This window comes from Falco naumanni, chromosome 4, assembly GCF_017639655.2.
Source record: "Falco naumanni isolate bFalNau1 chromosome 4, bFalNau1.pat, whole genome shotgun sequence".
In the NCBI taxonomy this organism is placed as follows: domain Eukaryota; kingdom Metazoa; phylum Chordata; class Aves; order Falconiformes; family Falconidae; genus Falco; species Falco naumanni.
This window is the reverse complement of record NC_054057.1, coordinates 41605446-41630880: the sequence shown is the minus strand read 5'-3', so window position 1 is coordinate 41630880 and position 25435 is coordinate 41605446. Positions and strand designations below refer to the sequence as shown.

The 25435-nt window shown below is 37.7% G+C and overlaps 1 protein-coding gene across 1 annotated transcript in view; it reads right to left on the bottom strand.

Annotated features, from left to right (window-relative positions):
* PLXDC2 (plexin domain containing 2) overlaps nt 1–25435 on the bottom strand; it is a 273509-nt gene that overhangs the window by 138661 nt on the left and 109413 nt on the right. Inside the window, exon 2 of the mRNA XM_040591928.1 lies at nt 11194–11405. Within this exon, the coding sequence (XP_040447862.1) occupies nt 11194–11405 (212 nt within the window). The remainder of the gene's footprint in view (nt 1–11193; nt 11406–25435) is intronic.

Here is a 25435-nt window from a genome sequence, read left to right as displayed (position 1 = left end):
TTTTGTCACTTACATTACTATAACTGTAGTCCAGCTGTATAGCACATGAATTACTTTTTTAACAAAATGGAAATTCTCAGAAATAAGTTGCTGTCAACTATATAGTCATCAGTTGTTCACCTGTAAGCATTCGGGGTTTGTTTTCTAGACATAGGGACATTTGGTGCCTTTGCTTATAACTGCTGAAGGGAGGTGTTCCAAATGTCCCCACCAAACTTGCCATAAACCCCTGTGCCAGCCAGTCAGTTATACCCCCTAAAGGAGCACCCACCAGCCTGCTGATGCATAGCAGCCACACTGTTGGCCCACTCCTGTGGACAGCTAAACAGCCTAGCACTTTGGAGCCAGATTATGCCTATTTTAGCACCGTAAGGCACTTTTCTTCTCACACACCAGGAAAGAGGCATTCACACTTTGCCTGAGGCAGGAAGAACCTGAGAAAGCGGCTTACTTTGCTGTCTGTACTGGAGCAAAAAGGGAATACCTTCAAGAGATCATGGCATTTTATCCCTCATGATATTTTACTGTTCCACCTATATGAGATCAGACAGACAGAATTTCCATCTGCATTTTCTCCCCTTTCCTACTTCTGTTGCTAAGGCTACAGAAAGAGTATTCTTAGAGTCACGCTTTCATTTATTTAAAAAATTTTAATAGTAATTTGTGAAAAGTCATGCAGCTTGACACAAAAGCACGAAGCAAAACTCTAGTAACCTTGTCACATCTCTCTACTTCTGTTAAATATTGTGCCACTAAAAAGTCTGGTGAATATGTGAATGTTTGCTGGGTTTTAGTTTTTGGTTTTTGTTTGTTTGGTTTTATTCTTCTTGTTATTCACACTGCAATTTGTTGCAAACTCTCCAAAATCTCCATTTGTGTTCTAGAAATAAACATACTGCTTTATTAACGATGGTCTGTGGAAAGCTAGACATGCTATACATGAACGCATGCCAATTTTACTGAAGAATGACAACAAAAAACCCCCCTGTTATTTTCATTACTTATCAATTTCTGTACTGTGTCTGAAATACTTCTGACATTAAGAGTGTTTCATCACCATTTTCTTCAGCAGTTGACAGCATTAAGCTGGAATTTTTGGAAGGACAAATGCACATTTTAAAAATGGAACTCTCTTAACTCTGATCCCCCTCTTGATATGAATTTTGAGCTTTGGCCCCATTTATTATTCTCTTTGAAAAGTTTGCATAATTCACGTAATCACAATGAAGACAGGCCATTGTCTCTCTGATAAATGCTTAAAGCTCTCAAGTTATAATTACTAAATTTACACACAGTCAAAGGAAGTGTCTGACCAAATCTGAAATGATGTACCCATCTGCTTACATGACAAGTTGTTACAGTTTTGGGATAAGGGATAATCGACTCTCACATATTACAAAAACATGAAAGATTTTCAGAGTGGCACAGAGTAATCCATCAATGTCAGCAGAATTCCTATGGCTTTGAAAACCTATTCCTAAGGACTGCTGTTATCCAAACTGGAATTATGTGGCTTAGCGTAACAACTTTCTACTTACCTACCCAAATTCCTCTGCACTAACAACTCAGTAATATATTCACCCTCACACCCTGCTCCAACCAGCTATACACAACTTGCTGCATGCTGTTAAATTAACTAGGGCTGTTCTGCACGGGTTGAAACTAACATCATCCTCTGCTTTTTGCATGACCAAATCAATACGAGTCTCCAGGTGAACATGGTGAGGAGAGCCAGAAAGGAAATGACTGCAAAGGAGACCTTCCCAACCTCCCAGCCTTCACTGCCACACTAGTATTCAGCTTTCACAAACTTAATCTATTTTCAGTGAACTTCTGCAAAAAAAGGGCTAAGGAATGTATGACAAATAATTCAGAAAGAAAGTACAGGGTCTGTTGTTGATACTGCTCATAGCTCTTTTCAGTCATGAGTTCAGCTTTGTGGAATAATTGCAATGTGCTTTAGGAACCTGGAGATGAAGAGGGATATGGAAACATAAAATATTATTATCAAGAAAATTCAAAGGCAGATTCCATTAAATTCTGAATCCCCTGTCTCCTTCCTTGCTACAGAAATTCATCATTATCAGCACGTTAAATTAAATGCCTTGTGTGCCAACATAGCCAAGCATGTGGAAATGAACTCAGGATTACCATGGAGAACTGTGAATTCCCTCACTTAGGAGTGGAGAAACTTTTTTTTTTTTTTTTTAAATTCTTTCCTTCCCTGCCTTCCACCCCTTAAGTTTAAAGGAAATAGAGAATTAATCTCACCTCTAGCCTTTTTCAGCTATACCCGAGTTATTAGCAAAACCGTCACCCCTTGAGTTTAGATTAGCAATCATGGAAACGTTGACAGGCTCACTGCAGAGCTGGCAATGAATTCAGTCCAGCTGAAGACTGTAGCAGGCCTAGTGCAAGTGTCAAGATGACCTTGATTTAAGTAAGCAATTAAGAAATTCAATATAGAAGAATATATGAGGCTTTTGTCTAGTTTACCATTTTGCAACCAAAAGCCTGAAAGAAAACAAGACAGTGATAGATCAGTCTGCTGGCCAGCTAGAAAGCATGACATCGCTGGTGGAAAACTCAGCTGGACAAGCTGAAAGAAAGTGAGTAGATGAATGATTGTCCAAGATTCTAATTGTAGTTGCAGGTGACACTGTTTGGTGTGATTCAATAGAAGTACAGGACTAGGATGTGATCTGTGCTGCTTACAGATTAATTCACTTTCTGGGTCTTCCTGACTTATTAAAAATAATCAGTTAAATACTGGATTTAGTAATAATTTACAGAAATTTTGATTTGACTTAGGATGTCATCTGAAGTAGCTTGCTTTTTGAGAAAGTTCAAATACTTTCATAACATCACACGAAGAAGTAAGGAACGTTTTTTTTCCCCTTGACTCAGTTTGAAAAAAGGAGACTTGATTTTTCTGAACATAAATGACATTCTCCATCTCCATCATCTCCAAATAACAAGGTAATTTTCTAAAATAAACTCTTAAAAACTGTGAACAAAACAGTTTAAAAATAGCAATAACAACCTTTTTTGAAAACAGCATAATAAAGGCTTTTTAAAACCTATGCAAGAAAATCCTATACATCTTAGTCCTCAATTACTGTATCATTTAACAGCAAATTTTAGTGCTCTTACAACAAAAATATGACATCTAAATATTCTGCTACACAGAAAAGCTAAAAGATACATCCACGATGGTGTCAGTGCAACTCCAGCATATCCCAAGACTGTTCCTCCAGTATACCCTAAATCTCTGTTGTAACGTTCAAGCTTCTAACCATGAAAATAGTACAGTGGTGTTTAACCTAATTTAGTGAGTGGATACCACTGAGAGCACAAGAACAGATGCAATCATGCCAAACATTATTAGTCTGGTCCCCAGAACTAAGAATGATGCCCAGGAAGAGTAAAGAACCCAGGGCAAACTGGCAATTCCCTGATTTTGCCGTGCCAGTGATCTGCTCTTCAGAACCTTCCGTTCTGTTTAATACTCCTTGACAAATTTCTATTCCATGAACTTGTCTGGTTTTGTAAATTTTGGCACCTGCAACATTCAGCGTCAATGAACTCCAAAGGTTTCACAGTTCAACGATGTTCAGTAGAGAAGGAATCATATGGCCTATTTGTTTGATCCTCTAGGACATTACAGAAACATCAGAGCCCTGAAAAGAACCCACCCGAAAAGAGACTTCTGGGCTTAAGTTATACTGGCTTAAAATCAGCGAGACAACTGTTTTAGATACAGCTGAATGTGAAATGGTCTAAGGCAACATAAGATGGGTCTGAAATGGCAGAAAGCCTGATGTAATATCACCTTCAACTGTAAACCCACAATTTTTTAGTCACAGTAGTTTTAGCCCTGGAGATACCAGGGCTATACTAGATGACCAAAGGTTAACCTAAGATTGAGAAAAATATTTGCAAGCCTACAGAAGACCAAATTTCCCCTCCCTCTCTTGAATGAGTCCTTTAAGTACACCAAATATCACATGATATAGTAATTATTAAATGCAAACAGAAACAACTCTACTTCCCTAAAATTAAAAATAAGAATGAATGCAAAATCTGTATCATAACAAAAGTTGCAAGTAGGTCAGGTAAGCTGCAGCTATGTAATTAGATCAGTTAAAGTGAAATTCTTCACTTAGAACTTAAAATGATCTTAAAACAAAATTTGCCATTTCCCTTATTTTAGGCAAGGGTTCAATGTTATTTGAGCTCAACAATATGACTAGGATCTGCCCCTCAAATGAAGCAACAATACAATTCACGTATCAAAGATAAAACTGATTATTCCTTTTGGGGGGTTTGTGTTTTGGTTGTTTTTTTTTTTAGTTTTGAGTTTGTTTTTTTTCACATGGCTTTTTGAAAACACAGACTTCAGGGCAGAACTATTGCTCTTTTGCTCTCTAAAGAATCAGCCAAGTCCATCGACAAACCTTTGCTCTGCAAAGCTTCATTCCTCCCCACTGACATGTCAAATTTAAAATAAAAAAAAAAAAACCTATATTGTGGTTAAACCTTTGTACTGAATATGCATTACTTTGGTACTTTACAATCCACATTAAAATGTGACTATTCACTAAAAAATAATTCTGTCCTGATGGAGAGATCAATAGTATCCCCAATTTTATTACACAGAATAAGTATATCAATGTCCGTGAAGTTCACTCTTGCGTTGTTGAGGATCACCAAAAAGGAAAGGAAGATACAAACAGTATTTCAGCAAAATATTCAAACTACAAATTCAAAAGCTAAACTGGCAAGCTACTCTACACAGGTAATTAAAGCCTGTGAAAGATGGCTCATCAGGAAACAGACTTTAGAAGTAAAGCGTGTCTCTCCATAGCTTGGAATGAGGAAAGAGAACAGAAATACTCATTAAACTATTTGATAATAAGGATTTTTTCTCAAATGTAGAACATTCTTCTCAGTAACTTGGAGGGACCATGATTTCAGAATACAGCACTAGTAACACTGCTGCTTATTTCCAAGTCCTACAGATGAAACCCGCATTAAAGTATTGGGTGTGTGTGTGCAGAACAGAGGAAGGCTTGGCCAAACTGACAGCTCACAACACCACTATGATATTGTTTAGTTTTCAGGCTTCAGTTATGCATGGGTAAGTTTTTCTACTTTTAATACAGTGCGTTAGAGCAGTAATTGCAGGACTGCCTTATTATTTGTCCAGCTGAGTGGAATTTAATCTTAACCATTATTTTTTTCCTTGCTCAGGCTTGCAGTAAGAACACAGCAGTAGGCATGCTGACACTGCTGTCAGTAGCTGAGAGTAATTTCTCTCAAATCCCAAGAGCTGTAAAACTCAATCCCTTCTGTTGTTTTTGTCAGTCAGAATCAGACATCTTCACTTCAATGAGTGACTGGGACTGATAAGGGAGAAGACTTCTTCTAGGCAGAAACTCCAGGAGAAAATGCAAAATTCAGCAAAAGATTGTTGCCAGTAGGAAATCCACCAGTGTTGTTCTGATAGGGGCAAGACACTTTTCAGGTCTACGCTACAGGGATTGCTAAAATTTACATTTCAGACAACATCTAGAAAAACTAAAGGAAAGAAAAAGAAAGAAGGGTGTCTTTAGTTAGCAATTATATTTTAGTTAAAAGCAATACACAGCAGGAGATATCTATCAGTGACATCCACAGGAATAAATGAACTGTTTCACCACTGAAGAAAAAAAATGTTTTGCACTGAAATAGTACTTGTGAACACAGAAAATTGTGGCTATGTTGGAAGAGGTGGAAGAAGTTAAGATACAGTCAAGTTTGATTCAACATAGCACACTCAGCATGCCATTTCTTACCGAACTTCTTCTGTCTTACAGTTGCACTCACTCATTTTTCTAAGACTTTATATCTTTAAAAAATAGATTTACTCTTTTCATGGTGTAAAGCAATAAAACCTTAGTGTTAGCATGGCTGCACTCAGCTCAAGCCTGGCTATGATTTAATCTTATTTTATTGCTGGATTTCTTCTTGATATTTGAAGTTTGTGAAAGACTATTGTTTTGATGTATCATCTCTATACAGTGGCAACAAATCTGAAAGTAATTCATAAGTTCCAAAGTTATTTTGCAAAGTTTGTCATCTTCTGCTAATGCCAACACACGCTATATATTAGAACCTGCTCCATTTCAATCTCTCCATATTTTACTTTTCAGTGTTGTTTAACCCCCAGTGAACAGTACAATCACAAGGATCAGGGACTGAGAACGGTGAAGCAAAGGACCAAGCAACTTGCCTAGAAATCTTCTATAAAGCCTATAGCTGGAACAGCTTTACAGGAAATCTGGGATAAAGAGACAAAAATTATAAATACAGAAGGAGAATCACATGTGTGCCATAACCACAGGATATCACTTGAAAAATTACGCACTTTTTAAACTATGGAAAAATTATTCTGCTACATTTGCACAAGGCACAATTATATATTAATGCATTATAAAGCCTCTTTCAGTGCTCAGTGGCCATGCCTACATTAGCAAGCACTGTGGCAAAACAGGAGTGCATTTGTGGATATCTTAGTGGTGAAAACTGGGGACCCAACATCCATACTAGACACATTTCAGGGATTAGTTCCTTTTCCAGTAAATGCAAAAAAGCAACAGGCAACAAGAACCTCTGCTCCCCACCTTTATCACTACAGGGGTTAATAGAATGGTTGGTCATACCACAACCATGAATCTGAGTTTATTGTACAGTATTAATACTCATTTACTTAATAACAGTAAGTCATTATAGAGCATACTTTCGTTTTTAAGAGTATGTGAAGAAAGGTAGTATATTTGTTCTATTTTTCTCCTTGCTTGAAAGACGGCATGAAAATCTAGACATATTCATTAAGACATATTTTCACTCTCACTGCTTTTTCAAGGTCTTACAGTGTTTGCAGCAACAAATTCCACCCTATACATTGCATTTCCTAGGCTCTATTTATTCTAAATAAAAGGCACTTAACATCCTGAGTACAATAAATAAAAGTGGTAGATTATTCAACAAAGAAAAAAACAACCCTAACCCCCAAGACCAGAGAGAAGAGTCCTAAGAAAAATGGGAGGAAAACACCAAACCAAAACAAAAACTGGAAAGCGATACTGGAAATTATAAGATTGTGAAATCCCAGAAATCTAAGAAACAAACTCTCTAGAAAGAACTGTTGATAGAAATTACACTTAATTTTTTAACGTCCCACCTGATTTCTCAAATATGCCCCGCAATAATCCCCATCTCTGAGGTCCCTGTAACTACAGTGTGGTATATGTTTCCCCTCTTACCCTAGCACCCACAGGAACAGGGAGGCTGTGTTTGCACTGGCCAGTCCTGAGCACCATGTAGTGCATATAGGATGCAGTTCTGATGCTTCCAAACTAAAAAAAAATAAAATAAAAAAATAAAAAAATTCTCCTCCGGCTTACTGGGAAACATGTCAGCTTCTGACAGTCCCAAAGTTATTCCAGGTAGAAGACTTTCACATTTGGCTTTGTGACCCTTTGGAAGAAAGATGCCTTAGCCATGGATATCCTGTCTTCAAAGGGAGACTGCCTGATGCTCTCATTTGCCGTGAAGCCAAGAAGCCACCTCAGTTGCACTGCTTCTACTGTCTTTTTGGGGTTGACCTTTGCAGTTGATTTGGACTGCTGACAACCTATTTTTCCACCCATCCCAAGACTATCTGCTTTGGGGATTTCTCTAACATTTGTGCCCATCTGTACAAATGAGATCTCTCTCACCCTTTTTACACCTGTCCCACTTTAGTGCTTGCTCTCTCTCTGGCTATGTTATGTAGGTGAAAAGAAACCTTAAAAAACCTTTTATGGAGCATGGCCGCAGAGACTTAGGTATTGTCCCTCTTCTTTATTTGGGCTCTAAAGCACCAGTAGCAAATAAAGCAAATGGGACCAACCTCCATCCTTGGAACTCTTTTTGAATTTACAATATTCTAGTCCCTAATTGGCACATTGTAATAATTCTATGAAACTAGGGGGAAAGAGGAATATTTTCAAGATTGTCATACTATTTTGCTGTTTATGATAAGCATTTATTATACATTGATTTTACCCTATAACCTCCAGCTTGCTATCAGCTCTCCAGAAACTCCACAAATGCTACATGCCTAGAAAATCTGGCTTGCAGCAGAAACCCGTTCTTCCTGTTCTTTGCCTTTCTCTTGGCATCTCCAGGTTTGCACATTTGTGCTACCACAACACTGCACTGGTGGACCACAAAATTCCTATCTTCCAAGTCCCATTGTGTTGCTGGAGGTCTTGTCCTCTCCTTCCAAAGGCCCTGCCTGTTTCTGAAGGTTCTGCACATCAAATTGCTACAGCCACTTCTTTCAGTAGTCTCTGCAATGCGGTTCCACTTCCAGAGAACATCTTTATTAAAAAAAAAATACCTGAATATATAATTCACTTTGCACGAGTTCTGCCCTGAATCACAGTGCACAGATGTGAAAAGAGACAGCAAACGTCCTGGGGTCCCTAGTGGCTGCACTGCTCTGGCTCTTAGACAAGATAGAGCATCTCTAAAGAGAATCTGACCATTATCACCTTTCCTACACATAGGAGCAGGTCCATCCTGGCTATTGAAAAGGTATGATAAATAGATCTACAATGCACTTTCTAAAGCTGTTCCTGAAGGCCTGAATTTCATGTGCCACTCAAGCTGATGTTAAACAGCCTCTGTAGGGCTTATGGGAGACCCAGCACAGTGCATCTGTGAAGATACAGAACAATTCCCAAAAACTCCAATGGAAAAACATAAAAAAAATAAATCTCATCACCTTAAAATATCAAGGAAAGCCAGTAGAACTAAGCTATGCTCCAAACAGGTTGATTTCATTGTTTTCCACATTATGACTGTATAGATTTGATAACACAGAGAATATTTAGATTTATTTTTAAACAATGTGCAGAAATTTCTGCATGCTGCCTTCCCTTTTGTCCTTGGTTGGAGTTTTTTTTTGGGAGGGTGGGGAGTGGGGTTTGTTTGGTTTTGTTTTTCTTTTAAAGCTGGATAGAAAGTAAACTCATCATTATTAAAGATATGTTCATCATTGTCAACCTTCCTACAAAAGAAGTCTTCCGTACTTGCATGACAAGCCTATGAAATATTTTAGAGAGAAACAGTATCTGTGATGGAGGAATGTTGTAATTCTGTAATGTCATTAAATATGAGTGGCAGGTAGTACTCATTCTCTAGATTTTCTTCAACAAGAACTGCAACACACAAAGAAGGGTTTAAAAAAATCAATATGCTCTCCAGCACTACTGATAAGCTCCCAGGCTGCGGAAGACTTTGCGACATATGGATTCTTCCACTGTTGTACACTTTACCTCCTCTATAAAGCCAGGCATCAAGGTATTTTTTTGTAAAATGCCTGCATGTTGTAGAAGGGATTTACCACGGAATCTGATAATGTGTAAAACCACAGCTCAGTTATCTTATTGTGCTGGGAAAGACCTTAGGAAAAGAGCAGGCTGTGACAGAACACAAAACCTGAATTTAAAAAACTCAGAAAGGGTGATGTACTTTTGAGGTTAGGACACTGTAAGGCCATTAATCTGTCGGGAAAGATGGCCCTGGAAAAATACTATATATGTCCATTGCAAGCATTTTTATTTTTTTTTTTCTGAATATTGTGTTACATGAGTGTTAGACGGGGAGCTCTAACCCGTTTTGCTTCATAGGAGTTTGGAACTCAACTGAACAGAGACACTGCTTTGGGATCTACAGGTAAGCAATGGAAAGATCAGCTACATGAAGTTTCCTGTACCTGAGCCATCTTCTACTTTACCTGCTGAAATAATTAGAAGCAGGATTGACCTACGTTGTGCCCGAGTGAATTGCTATAAGTATGAACAGATGGGGATTACAGGGGGCAAAAACCAAACCATAAAATCAACATGCAATTCAAAAATATAATTTACCAACTAGTGACTTCCATGTTTATGCAAGAGGAAACATAATTAGTACTGTGCAAACTGAGAAGCTTAAAAAACAAAGACAAAACACACCTCAGAAAACATTACTGGTTTTTGACTCATGCTGTAGAGACACCATTGTCTCTAAAGATGGGTTTTATATTGCTTTGTTTTTGTTATTATGTAATATAACAACCCAAAATCTGAAAGCTGTTTTGTCTGTCAGAGCAAGCTCCTCAGAACTGAAAAGTACATAGCACTGTTGCTTTGGAAACAGAATATAGAGACAGAAAGTCTCAAGTGTAGCTTATTCCAAGCTATATTTTATTGAAAAGGAGTATGTAGATTATATTAATAAGAAAATCCCAAACCTAATACTTAAAAAAAATAAACAGTAAAGATACAATAATTATTGTACTAACACCTATCTGCATATAAAGACATAATCATTTCAGCCAGTATGTTTATGTAACTAAAATAAAATAGCATAATTCCAGAAATCATCATAGGGGGAGACATTTTGCACTAATCAATCAAAACATAACATTATGTTTAACTTCTGCTCTCCCTACACGACTTGAAACTGAAAGCAGCTTTAAAGACATAACTGGTACTCACTTAGATTTATATTATGTCCATATGAGGGCAATCTGGCAGTTAAAGTTTTTTAAACAAGAATCAGAGACTGAATGAAACTGTAGAACAGAGGGAAAATGTCCCAAGACTTCATGCAGATGGATTTGATCCATGTTATTCTTCTCTGGAAGATCAACAATCAAATAACATAGGTAAAGTGACAAACCTGATGTTTTTTTCCAGTTTCTCATTTCTCTAGGACCTTTCCCGCTTCATGTCTGGATATCACTCGCCATGAAGACCGGGCAAAATCTCACAAGCTAAGGTGTTTACCCCAACTTCTAAGAAATAAATCAAGTTTATTTTAATACCACTTTATTTTCCAGTTCTCCAGCGAGAACCACTACAACATGGGACTTCCCATAACTGTCTTCCAGCAGAGAGACAGACACTTTCAAGAGACATCAGAAGTCAGAAAGGACAGGATCCAACCTCAGGACAGAAGAAAAAGCTGGCTTCCATGTGCTGACAGGGTCACAAAACCAAAGACCATGAGGTTCTCTTCCCCTATCAATTTCTGAGTACACCAAAACACTTTTACTTACCCTGAACCAAAAATAACAAACTTAATTAAACAAAAATAGATGGAATTAATTTCTACCTCAATCTGGGTGGTGTTGTCATGTCCTTCTTCAAGCAGCAGATCCGTGAAACCCCCTGGCTCAGAAGAATCCTGCCCCATACTGGCTCTGTTGGTGTCAACTGATTTGAGAGACTCTGAGTGCCTTCTCCACCTGTGGCTGCTTACATGTGAATCCACTCGCACATCTTCCTCCACTCCAGAGAAGCTTGGAACAACTTCATAAAACACACCTGTTTGACAAAAAAACCCAAAACCCAAAAAAGATAATAAGTGAGTGGAGCTTTGATTTAGTAATCATAATTGAAAGCCTAAGAATAGTAATTTTTTAAAATGTTTTGAACAACATAGAATATCCGTTTATATCTCTGATAAAGTTCCTACAACAACAACAACAATGTGAGCATTTAAAAGGATAGCAGTTACACTTCCATAAAATTCAAGAATTTAGACTAAGTTTTGTAGATTCCTCTACATGTTCCCTCCTAAATGTTTTACTTTCCTGCTTGTTTTACGTCTGGGAAAAGTTTTCCCTCTAACTTCTGTAACTTTGATACTCGCCTACCCATAAATGTCACTTTTCAAAATAAAATAAATCTGAGACAAAAAAAATCAGTTCATCATCTAACAAAATAAAAGTAGAAGAGGTAGAGAAACACTGATATAGACTTAGCTTTTGCTACTGATTTTATGTAGGAAAAGCTTGGAAGCCACAGTAAAAGGTAAATCAACATTATGAGAGGCATGAAAATCCATAAATATCCATCCCAGTGCAAAAACAAAGCTGTCCCATTGTATAAGTGATAAATGCAAATGATGTGTGAAGACTGCGGATACCCACTATAGCCCCTGCAAAGGGTGAGCAGTTGGATGGTCTGTTTTACATATTCCTTTTGCACTTTATTCATGCTCATTCACAACTTTTTAATGCTAGTAAAATTATCACCAAGGCAAAACCATAAATTCTTCAGTAGTTGCCAGTCTGCCCAATCCAAATGCCAATCAAAGTATTTTTTTATTAATTTATTTCAGCTAACACCATCAAGAGGGGGTAATTTTGCATACTTCGCACTAAAAATCAGATATGCTTTTCATACTATCTTTGGGTCTAAAAGGAGTAGAGGGGTGCTCAGTGCTTTTCATGTGCAGAAGATCTTGTTCAAAAAACAGAACTGTTAGGTTCCAAATGAACTCTCAAGAGAAGTGGCAAAGTAAAAGAAAAATAGTGAGGGAAATAATAGACTTGTAAATAAATATTTCCATTGCTTCTGTTTGGCTTCTGAACAAAGGAAGGCACCACTTCCATGGTCCTTACTAAGCATCACATATGTTGTCTAGGTACAAAAGAGACAGTAAAATAGAAAATTACCTATCGGAGGTTTAAATAAGAAGCAAGATTTTCCTGCATCATAGCAGTAACAGGTATAGGAGTCATGGATATAGAAGAAACTGCCAGGCGTTGTTCTTGAGAGACCGGAGTTACAGGATAGAAACAGATCGTAATATGTTTTAGGCTCTGTGTGGTTCCATTTTTCTATCAAATTCCCCAAAATTCTACTAAACTTACTTCCTAAGCTATTTGATGACTTTCAGCCACATTGAAATTAAGATGAGCTGAATGTGCTTTGTCAGGTAGAGAAATCAGAATTTAATGGAGGTGCAAAACAAGCAATCTCGGGCCATAACTCTCTTCAGAGCCCAAGAAATCAGACTTCTTTTAATTGGTGGATTTTGAAATCTGTTTCCTTGCATTTCCTAAAAGCCTTGCAACACTTGACTTCAACAAATTGCCACTGCGCTCCCAGTTTTATCAGGCAATCAGCTGCCAGATGCAGGGGGACAGCTCAGCAGATGAAGTAACCTACTCCTCCACAGTCTTTATCAAAATTTATTCAAAGCTGCCCTCACTGCTTCAGCTCAGAGGCACTCACCATGCTGTTAGGGGGATAAGGGCATCAGAAAGCTGACAGACACAGCAAACTTCTCAGATACAATTGCAGATAGGCACTTTCTGCCTGTTACACGCAATACCTGAGGCTGGATCCATGGAGGCAATGCCCCGCAGCCACAGCCGAGCCTGTGGCACTAAGACAACTCAGCATTTTCTGTGAGGCACAGGCAGCATTAGACACCTACAAATGGGGGTCACAGGCCACATGATGAAAGCTACATGTCTGCAGGACCCCGTCCCTTCTGAAGCATGTTTCCTGGCTGCCCTTGGTGGCTCAAAACCTACGTTCAGAGCATAAGGCAAAAAGCATATTCACTGTCATTTTGCACTCCCACTGCAGCCTACTCCCTTTACGGCCAACAATCAACATGTTGAGGCAATCACCTAAATTAGTAAATAGAAAATGTGAAAGTTAGGGGAGGGTCTTAAATCCTATTCACCTCAGTCTGAGCCTCAGCTGTAAAGAAAAGCAATTATACTTTGTTCTCCTGGATCCTGACTAGGAATGAACATGGTTTCTAAGCTTTAAGGTGTTCTAACATAAACTGCTTTTACTACTACTACTAATAATATAGTGCTGGAGAGATAAGCACGTTGGGGTATTTCCACTGTCTTGGAAATTCTGTTTTTCTCCATAATTTTCTTTTACAATGTAATCGCATCATGGCATCTGCAAAATTTGGCATGGGCCATTCCGCGTTAGAGAAATCTTTGATGTCGTCAGTGCACAACTTTTATCCTGTTTCAACTGTTTTAATTACGTGATTTTCCCCTTGCAACATAGAAAATGTTCTAAACCATATTGTTACTGCCATTACACTGATAAGTATTATTTTACAGGTGCAAGCTATACCAACATAAGGAAGGTTTTTCAGAATGCATTAGATCATTCTAAATTTAATAGGAGTGAGAATCAAGGGCATGAACAGATAACGTTTTCAGTTTAAAACTAGACTTTGATGTGGTTTTTTTCCACCATTATCCATGATCGCTTCTACCAGGGTTATCACTAGACTAGTTAATTGTCCTGGACTGGCACAGTGGGGATACTGAAGCTGCCATGTGAGATAAAATCAGGATGTGTTTTCAGGGAATAAAACGATAAATTTAATGTAGGCTTTCTCCTTGATTAAACCTCTTCCTTAAGCTACTTAGGATGGAGAGAGAGAGAGAGAGACAAGGGGCTTGGCCAGTCCGGCTCTGATCTAGCGTGATGTCTCTGGTTTATCCCAACAGATCTCTTATGCTGAGAGAGTGACAAAAAAAGATACTTTTTTTTTTTTTTTATGAGCTGAACAGGATGTTTTATTTTTATGCAAATATAATTCAAATATATATATTATCAGATGGATAGATAAATTAATTTTTGAGTTCTAAACACAGGCAGCTCATGAAGAAAAAGCATTCAGAGACCTAAAATTCCAGTACTTTAGAAGTTAGAACTATTTCATATTTCTGGTTAGAATCTCTGTGTAGCTAATAAATCACATAAAAAGCATTTTAGAGGAAACGTACCAAAGTATTACATATACTCTTATCTTCTAGATCTCAGAGCTTGCACCTAATTAACACTGAAGGAGAACATGACATCCAAATCAATTGGAAAGCAGCCAAATGCTGTGATATCTGACTAATAATAAAATCATAATATTGCCAAACATAGATGAGTAGTAACTTGTTCAGCTTGTATGAACAGAGACTCAGAACTACATTAAGCCTTCAAATCTTTTAAAATTGGAACTACAGTTTTCACCTGATATTTTTATGTGCAAACCATAAAAGTGTTACATATATAGTCCTGTCACTGGCATGCAAATACCTTGGTGTGAAGGTTTCTCTAGCTGATATTGTACTGTAGTATTTTGGAAATAGTAAAAATAGAGTACAGGTCTTTCTAAAGAACACATAATTAAGTTGGTGTTTTAGCATGATCCTTCAGCACTTGCCCTTGAAGTCTTCATAAAATTAGCAATGAAAATCATTATGTCTACATCTCATTTCCCCCTTGGGTTCAGTTAAAATTCAAGATTTCAACCCTGTGTTGAATAAAGCTAGAAGGGCAGTGTGGTGGGGGTAAGGGTAACAAATCTATAAGAAGCTTTCGCTGCTCTGAGATTACTTGGAGTTAATGACTGACTGTTAGCAAGTCAAGAAACTCTTGCCACAGTTGGCCAGTTCATCCCTTCATAGCTGATGTAATCGAGCAGAAGTACCACCAACGGCTTTAAGGGAATAGGGGCATCATTCATACGAACTGGAAAGACCTACACAGAATATTTTGAGAGAAGACTGAGGAAGGGGAATGTGTGAAAATTACGGACAGACTCACTTTTGCTCACATGTAAGACAGGTGCTTCATATTTCCTTCTGTACAGTTGGCAAATGCTCACAGGAAACAGACTTTTTAAAGATTTTGGCATCTATTGCCTAAACCAATATGGATCCAGACAATAGATTTTTGACTACCTTAGCTTGCATTTTAACAAGTACTAAACAAGCTTTTAAACTGTAAAGCTAACCTGATGGAGGTTACATGACCAAAACCTGTATCTTCTTGTACATCAAGACCTGATGAGGTGGTTCTGCTAGTCTCAGGTTTTGGCAGGAAGATGTGTGTCCTGTACTACAAAATACACAGAACTGCTTAACACACGTCATTAACATAAATCAGTGCTGAAAGCAGACAGCAACTGAATATATAGAGAAGTTTGTCCATTTCAATATTGTGAATTATGCAAGCAGCTCTTATATATTGGAAATGTGGACTGGGACACACAAGAAGGATTTGCTGAAAGGGAAGAAGCTGCCTGACTACAGTGGGGGCACGGGTCCTCTGCTTTGCTAGGCTTGCCCTCAAACTAAAAAGGAAAAAGTAAATAAATCCAAAATGAAACAGCAAAGCTTGACAAGACAGCTCTGATTTAGTAGAGAACGCTCGTCTCCATAAAGCTTTATTTAGAATGAAGATCTAGCTCTCACTTTACAAGAAAAAAAGAAAAATTCCAAATTTTACAGATAGCAATGTGACTAAAGGAGAAAGAATCCCTATTTTGAAACAAAATGGAAAAAAAGGTAAATCATCTACCACTCATTCAACTGTTTAGGGTTTTTTTGTTTCCTCTTTTCTATGAGGTCAAACAGAGGCTTGTGGAATGTTTCAACACATCAGAACTTCAGAATTACATTTCTGAAAACCATGTGTTAATTACATTTCATGATTGCACATATTTAGGCCAACCATGCAATTTGACTAATTTCATAAATGCACCATAATCAACAAGACTTTATTTCTGAAAGCCCAGAAATACTCATACATTGAAACCTCTATTCTACAGATTGCTTCTGAGATACAGTATCATCTTTCTAAATCTGCCACAGCCCAAATACCAGCAAAATCAAATATCAAATACACAAATTTATTCATCAAGGAAATGAAAATGCCATCACACTCCTTTAACTTAATTAACTTTCTATAGCCCATCTCATGAATCTTTATTTCTTGACCACTTTATTAGTAAATATGAGAAACCAAGAAATGGTGGTGGAATATATGAATACTGACCCCATGAAGTGATAGTCTCTTTGAAACATAAACATTCCTTTGAAGGATTCTCCCCATATACTGATACTGAATTCCCCATAGAACATCAAAATCAATCCCACTTCTTGTAAGAATTTCCAGTTTAAATTATACCTGCCTACGAACAGCTCAACACTATAGAGACTTCTTTTTCTGCTGCACCCCTGATTCATGGGACTAGGGCTAATTCCATCTTTCTGACCATAATTAAGAAAATTAATAACAGATAGGCTTGACTTTCAATATGTCCATGATAATAATGGGATAAATTTCTTAACAAACTCATTAATAACATGATTTGTAAAAACTATCCCACAGTGACAACTGACACACAAACAGCTGTGCCAGTTTGGATCATGATTTCAAAAACCATGACACTTTGACTTCTTTTTAAAACTTGGCTGAGACTGCTAAAAGAATTTTAGTATTATGTGGGAGAATGATGCTTAGGATGTCCTATTTTCACCAAATAGGGGATGAGCATTTGTGTGGCCTGCAAAGGAAGTCAGAGGTTAACGGTAATAAAATACTGAATGATGACTAGTTCTGATCACAGTACTGCTGCTGAATCGTATGCTCAGAATAATAAATAATGTCTAAAATAATAACACCACCTTGATGCATGTTTTTCTTGCAATTATGCAATAAATAGCTACTGAGATTCATGTCCAATACGGAGCTAGTATCAATAATAAAAGGCACTATAGCAGGGAAATAACATAACTGGTAATTTCCTTACATATGCGTTTTATCAACAATACGAATTCAAGACTTTTCCCTTCGCAACCTCTTTCTATTCAGTAATTACTTTGCAGCACTACAACTGGTCCTAAAGAGCATATTACCACACTTCTAGAACTTTACCTTCGTCACAATTATAACTGTTACAGTTTGTTGTGGTGGTGTTTTTCTTTTAATTGCCTGATTTACTTTCATTTTGCAATTATTTATGTAATCATACTGGTAAATTAAAGTGGTATTGGTAAAGCCAGACTCCACCAGTAACAATACTGTAACTTTGATTAGCATACATCAACACTGAGGAAATATCGACTATTTCTTCACTCATACTCTCCAGCTACAGAAACACAATAATTTAACAGGCATGTTGAATTGAAAGCAATCTGATTATAGCTTTATAATGTGTTATGGATTTGTTTTGCTACTCTTCCTGTCAGTTCCACTTGGGGCCTAAGACCTAAGTTTATTGCTAACTTGATACAGACATCACAGCAAAAAAACAGATGGCTTGCAGTCTTGAAGATGCTGGGTAATAAGAGAAGGGAGAAGCCATTGTAGTAAGAAGATTTAAAAAAGGAGGGGGGAAAAAGATGTGTTATCATTTGATGTGCTTAAACTTTTTCATACACACAATCTAGATGGATTTAAATTGCTTTCACAACTAAGTTTTAAACAGAGTCTAGGGAATGCCAATGATAAAAGAAGTGGAAGGCATGTAACATCTCATACTGGCTAGGCTCTTACATGTCTCATGCACATCTGCATCCCACAGGCACAGACCTTTTGTATTATTTTTGGAAGAGAAAAACACAATTATATTTATACTAACAATAAAGAGTATAATCCTTTATCACAACCCTCCACTTTCTGAGACAGGGAGACAAAATCATGTTGAAAGCATACCACAGAAAATGAAGATGGAATTGATTCTGGATTTCCTTACAAAAGAAGAAACTCTAATAGGCTTAGATACCCAGCCATGGCAAATTCAATTTGAGTAGTACTCAGTATCCCTATTAACAAAAAAACAGAAAAGCCAGAATCGTGTAGTTGTGAATTAATTTAAAACTCCACAGATGTACCATTACTGATGGGATATTTTCCAGAGCTTTCAGGTGAATCAGGTCAGAGATTCGGACCTCATGCAATGCATGAAAAAAAATCAAAACCATGTTATTAGTGCCTATCTAAACTCATTATACAATGCACAACTGAAACAGTTTCTCCAATTGAAAAATGGTAGAGTTTTCTTTCTCCCTTTTTCTTGTATCAGCTGCTGTCTTCAGCATCGCTTCTCTTCACATAACTTTCATTTTTGCTATACATACAACCATCTTTTAACACTGGTCTTCAATCTTTTTTTTCAGCTGAATATCCCTAAAAGTTTCTTAGTGGAGTTGTAGATTTACTCAGAGGAATACTTCTCAGTTCTCCCTTTCCCCTCCTCTTCAGCACAGAATTTGGCATCACAGAAGGGATGCCTGACTCTCCTGATCTCACCTGACTAGCAGAGAAGAGGTGTTTCCTGATACATTGAACAGTGCTGGGATTCTTCCTTTTGACATTTTACTTTCAGCTACCCATATTCGGTATGATTAACATCACTTGATGATTGCACACCATACAAATAAGTTTCATATCCACATTCCCAGTAGCACTTCCGATAATTAGTAATGCAGACACCCAAGTGTACCTAGATGAATATTTATCACATACTAAGTTTCCGCGTAAAGCAAAAAGAAGTATATCTGTAATGTTCTTATGTTACTGGCACACAATTAAAAATATTAATAGTTGTATTTTCTTGTGGATTATCAAATTACAGCATAGAAAAGCAGAAAGTTAACATGTTTTAAATAATCTGAAGTTTTCTGATTAACCATTGTAGCAATAATGTCAAAATATTAATTCATGTTTAATTTATGCATTTTATGTCCAAACCTCACTGTATCACAGACCCTTACTAACACAAAAAATTATTTGTGTAAAAAGCATCAAAAAATAAAAAATTCAACAAAAAATTGTCCTGCTAAGAGAAATTGAGATCTCTCTATAATATTCCATTTATATGCAAATTCTTGCTTTTCCAACCTAGATTCAAAGGTTTTCCTGAGAATACTAATGCCAACTGCATTTTCTTTAAATGCATTGGACAAAAGTTTACAAAGGCTTTTTTTCTAGTCAATAGAAGGATTACAGTATGATTGCTAACATCAAACAGTAGCATTTAAAGCCATCTCCAATGTGTCCACCTCACAGTTTCAACATGAAAGCACCTGTTTCCTGAAGGATCTAGCAAACTTGTGCACTAGAACAGGTTGAGGATGCCAGCCTCATGGTAGATCAGCTTCTTCTCTAGATACAGGCTTAATCAGAATGAGTGAGCAATCCATTCAGCTAGAAGACACACACCAATGTGCACAGGTATGTAGACAATAAAATGGAGTTAAAAGATGGACAATTTTGCAGTCATACCATTAGGACTAATTTCTGTTTCTGGGCAACACACAAAAGCATATAAAAATAAACTAGTAATTTTTAATTTGAACTGCAGCATGTGTCTGGAACTCCTTTTGCATGGTGTGTCGAGGGAGAAGACAGCAACTACCTGGGATGTACTGAACTCTGTTAGCTTGGCTAATTTACACCCTTCCCAGCAGTCAGTGGCAAATGCAACGTTGGTAGAAGGGTTATCTTCGGTTTTAGCCTGAGGAAAAGCCAGAGGCTACGACAGATGCAAGCCCATTGCTTCAAAAATGGATTTGCACGGACAGCGCTAGTCTTTTTGTAGTGTGCAGAGGCAAAGAGCAGCAATTCCAGGGACACTGCTCTGGCCAAGGTAACATCAGTTAGCTCTCCACAGGCCTGTCACTCACTGGTGCTGGAGCAGCGTCAGAGGGTAATTGGCTTCCTGGGTAGCCCTGTCAGGCTGACTTCGAGTCAGGCACAGGAATCCATGTCAGCATTCACACCAAAGGCAACCACACTGGGTTTGGTTGCTCAAGCAGAGAGATACAGACAGGAAAACAAAGCTCACATATCAACACAATGGACCTACCCATACATACATGTATATGCAACATCACCTTGCAGGCACAGATTAAAATCAGAGCAACCTGGCACGCTGAAAATAAGAGAAGAAAGGTGGCGTAACACCTCATCTGGTACAACAGTGATCAGGGACACGCAGACCAAGGTTTTCCTCTCCTCCCTTGTCAGCAGTGCCCAACAGACGGTAATCACCTTGTTAACAAGATTTTCTGTGAACAGGGACAAAGCCCCCTTACTCCTAACTCATTTCTTACTGAGTCTGGCAGGGGGTCAAAATACAGCCTACACAAAAAACACCACAGCTCAGAACTCAAACCCACCTGAACACCTGCAAACAAGGTAGATCACGCAACATAGCCCGGCACGACTGAAACATGACACATTTCTCCTGCTGTGTCCTCAGTTCCCTCTACCCCCCTCACAGGAGTAGAAAGGATGTGGTTTGTGGTATTAGATGTTTCACAGAGCTCAGAATCTGGGAAACTGGAAAACGGACAAGCAATTGCCATTGCCCAGAAATCCATAGCGGGGAATGCAATGGTATCTGACACTATACAAGCTGAAGAAGAAAGCCGCATGACTTTTCTTCCAGTGTGGTGTACTGGTAAAAGAGAGTTTTTTGAAGATGGGAAAGTTAAAATTTACAACTGTTTGTGGAGACATAACTTGGCCTTTCCTTCAGCTCAGTGCTAAATGCACAAAATTATTTCAGACAGAACTTAAAATTTAAAACCCTTTATTTTCATTATGGATTAAAGAAGGAAATTTTATATCTTCTTTCATTTTCTGCACACAAAGGTTTCCTAGACCAACAGTGATTCAGGATTTTGAAAGATTATACCAGGTACAAGTAAATAGATTGATCATTTGTGGAATTAGTGAATTCACTAGGTAAAATGACAGAATGCACTACATTGTGGTGTTGAGACAGGGTTTCCCTAACATGTACAGCAAAACATAAAAGTAGTAAACTGGCATGTTCAAATATGGAATTGCTCCAATGGTCAGGAACAATAAAGAAGGTCTCACTGGGCTTATGTGGTAAAGTTACATATTTAAGTCACCAATAACTGAGAAATACATTAAATGTTAGTACTTTAAAATTCTCAAGATGTTTTTGACCTAATTTTCTTGGCTTTAGAGATAGACTGAATTATGCTTACTGTGTTTTATTCTTGGCTTTTTCTGTAGAGATGAGATAGTCAAGAAATTACAATGATATTTTTTTTAGAAGAAGAGCTTGAAGCTTGTTTCAACGTCTTTTCACCCTCAAATTCAACCTAAATTTCTCTATACATTTACACAGTTCCCTAATTTCTGCATCTTTTGTTCCAAAAGAATAGTACAAATTTTTTAAAAAGAAGATATATTTACTTCCATTTTAATCCATATGCATTAAGCAGGTATTTTCAGGACTTTTGAAAACATAATAGTGATTTCAGACAATAAGGGTTCCAATCTGATCTGATGCCATAAATCATTGCTGTAGATATAGCCCTCTGTAAGACCAGCCACTAGAGTCAGAACTTTTCAATTTTCCAGGAAGCACAAGTGAAAACTAAGTAACTACAGTAAATATATATGGTGCAGAGACAGATTCTATAAAAGGAACCAAAAATGTACTGTGAAAGCCTGGATTACTTAGGGTTTTTAGTATTTTTGCATAATAGCTCAATGGATGCTTCACTTTTGCTATCTTTAAAATGTAGGTAAAGATAACTGTCTGTTAAACATATTTTGTGATACTGATGACAAGCATTAGATAATAGCTATGTACTATTTTATTACAGAAATGCCATTGTTTATTTCTTCCAAAATCTCTGTTACTGTGCAGGGTTAAAGTATTTTCTGTCTTATCAAATGAAGATTGAATCTGTTACTGAAAGTAAAATAAGTCTAAATGCCTCCAACTTCTTTTCAGGAAAAATTCTCATTTTATCTTCATCAGGAGATCTGCTGGGGAAAAACCACCATGTTTCTAGCACACTAATGGGAGGAAATTAGAACAGAGACTGTTCTTAAGCTCCGGCACAAAATCTGCATTGCTAAAACTGATGTGAGAACAAAAAAATAAATAAATCATATATTAATGCGGAATTGTTGCAGATACATATTTAGAGTCAAAGAACAGCTGTATTAAACCTATCAAGAAGCAGAGACATAACAATAAGAATTAAGCCAGTTAGAGATAGAAATGATAGAAATACATTCTTTGTTTAGCAGAAAAGAAATAATCTATTTGAAAACTGGCAGAGATACTGGGGAAGAAGATAAAATATTGCATCAATCTTGAAACTTGGCAAAGCAATGAAATTATCTAGCAAATGTTTAATTGGACTACCCAATATATGGAGTATTGAATATTGACTTTGTCTTCCACCAAAAGGCAGACAAACTAGTACTGTGAATTGTGCAAATACAGAGTAAAGTGCAGGAAGGGTACAGCTTCACAGTTTTTAACTAACCCACAGGACCGGAATGATTCAAATCCTATAGAGAGGTTTTACAATTGACAAATGAAGCATAATTTTTTATATATATCTTACACTGTGCACTGTTTACATGCACTTCCATTGTGCCTAAATAAAATGAGGGAACTCCATTGCTGGCATCCATTTTTAATATAGGGAACTTACATGGAACTTAGTTACTTGGATAGACATGTTCTGGGAAAAGATAGAATAAATGTGTTTTTTTTTCTTTATTATACACTTTCCAATTCTACCACAACATTCCCAAGAAAAAACATTAACAGCTATTCAGCACATCCGCTGGGGTGGCTTTGCTAGCATGCCATGTACATATATTTCATCTGTGCATTTTCTTAATGAGGAGGCAGAAATGGATACTGTTGTGCTGCAAAGCACATGGTGCTTTGGAAGCTGTGCAGGGATGAGCCAGCTCAAATGACATCACTTTACACTTACAAAAGGACAGATTTACAACTAACTCCATCTGCTGTGTCTGTGCTTTTCTAAGTAGAAGATAGGACATTATGTAATGCACGAAGATCATTACACATTGATCATAACATGAAGAGTGTATTATTTTACTTTTCAGAGGGTAAAAAAGAACAGAGGCAACAAACAGAACAAGACAGTTCACTACATTTCTTAAAAAACACAAGTGTGCTTAAGTGCTTTGGAGTGGCTTATTTAGTAAATGAAGCTGAGCTTATAGGGGTTCAGACTTGGTAGACTCAATGCCTTAGATGCATGCGAACACTGCCCAGTGCATTAAGAGAGCTGAAGGGGTGGCTCTATGAGAAAGAAACCTTCTTCACAAGAAGATTTGTTTCCTTCTTGAGTAATCACTGTGGTGCAGAGCATTTACAGTTCTGTTCAGCCACTTTCTCAAGCTGCTGCTCAGGTTCTTTATTATCACTGGTTAGAAGGCAAATTCAAAGAAGAAAGAGGGGGAAATGGAAATGAGTGAATACAGTGAGTTTTAAAAGGTTTTGGACACAATGGCATTTGAATGTTTACCTCCTCCTGGCTTATTAATCACAGGAATACTCCATGTACAGTATGATTTGGGTAAATAAATCAGTTGAAATGTGGCCATTGTGTTAGACAGAGACTGATATATCCGTAAAACATACTTGAAAAATCACCCGTGTTTCTTCTCATTCTACCCACTACAGATTTTATTCCTAACAAGCACATATTAACACGGTCTCAACATGCTATTTTCTTCCCTTTCCAAATGAAGCACGGTGCCAGCAGTTAGCTGTGATACCCCACACCTGTGTTGGTATGACAGTAAAGCACTAGACAGTTGCACGAAAAGATATCTTTTACAGCAGTCATATTTCTATGTTAAAATATCTTGCTGAGAAGGTTTTAACCCACAGACTGGCTGACAGCCCATCCAGAGCCACAGCTGCCACAGTAAGGCTTGGAAAGCAGCTCTTCACATCTTGCAATAGGAAACTGATTCAACAAGACTCATTCTGTGTATTAAGGGTACAATGCAAAGATTTACCTCATTCCTGGACAGAATATATATTGCATAGAAATCATACCTAAATTTCTCAAGAACATACTCACAGTCATTTTAGGTTTGTTCCTAATGAACCCAATGCAGAGAAGTAGCAGGGCACAAACTCTGCCTCCATACCACATATTCACACTTTCAAAGCACTTACAACTCATGCAAGTCTCAACCTGGTGAACTTAAATGGGACATTAACAGTCTCTAGAACAGCTCATCTTCCACAGAGCTGTCAGTTCCACTCTGCTGAGGAGTTAATCTTAAATTAATCTGTCTTCTTGCTGAATGCTGACTGCCTCCCTCAACATGTACATCTCATTTACTCATGCAGAGGAACAGCTCTGTCCCTACAGATATATCATTCCATGTCTGAATTAAAGAGGGATAAATTACCAGTTCCTGGATTTCTAGGTGTCCTGGACAAATGACTGCTAAGTTTGCACAGGTTGGCTGTCCTTGTGCAGGATGTCCCACAGACCCATCACTTCCAAACCCATTACAGTTAACAGGCTTCAGCTATGGGATTTTCTTTTCAGAAAAATCTAAGGACTGGTCTTTCTAGAAGTAAAGGATGCAGTTGCCATCAGGCCCAGCCTGTAAAAGTCTGGTGGACTACATGTCCCCACCTTATTAAGAGCTGACCTGGCCACCTTTCTTCCCTGTCTAAGCAGCTCACTTGCTCCAGCTTTCCATTTTCAGAAAGCACATGCTCACTGCGACAAAACTCTCTCTCAAAACTCAGAGTAAACTCTTTTCTTCTTAAATCAGGGCTAGTGAAATCCATGTGGATGTTATAAACTGTCTGTCCTGCCCCCTCTCTTTTGTTCCAATTAGTCTTCAGTATTTTCTGGAACAACTTCAAAAGCAGGACACCTTGCTAGGAGATGGAAGATCTCCTCCAGTGTAAAGGGAGCCTTGAAATCTCTGCCCCATTTTCCTGGAGAGTG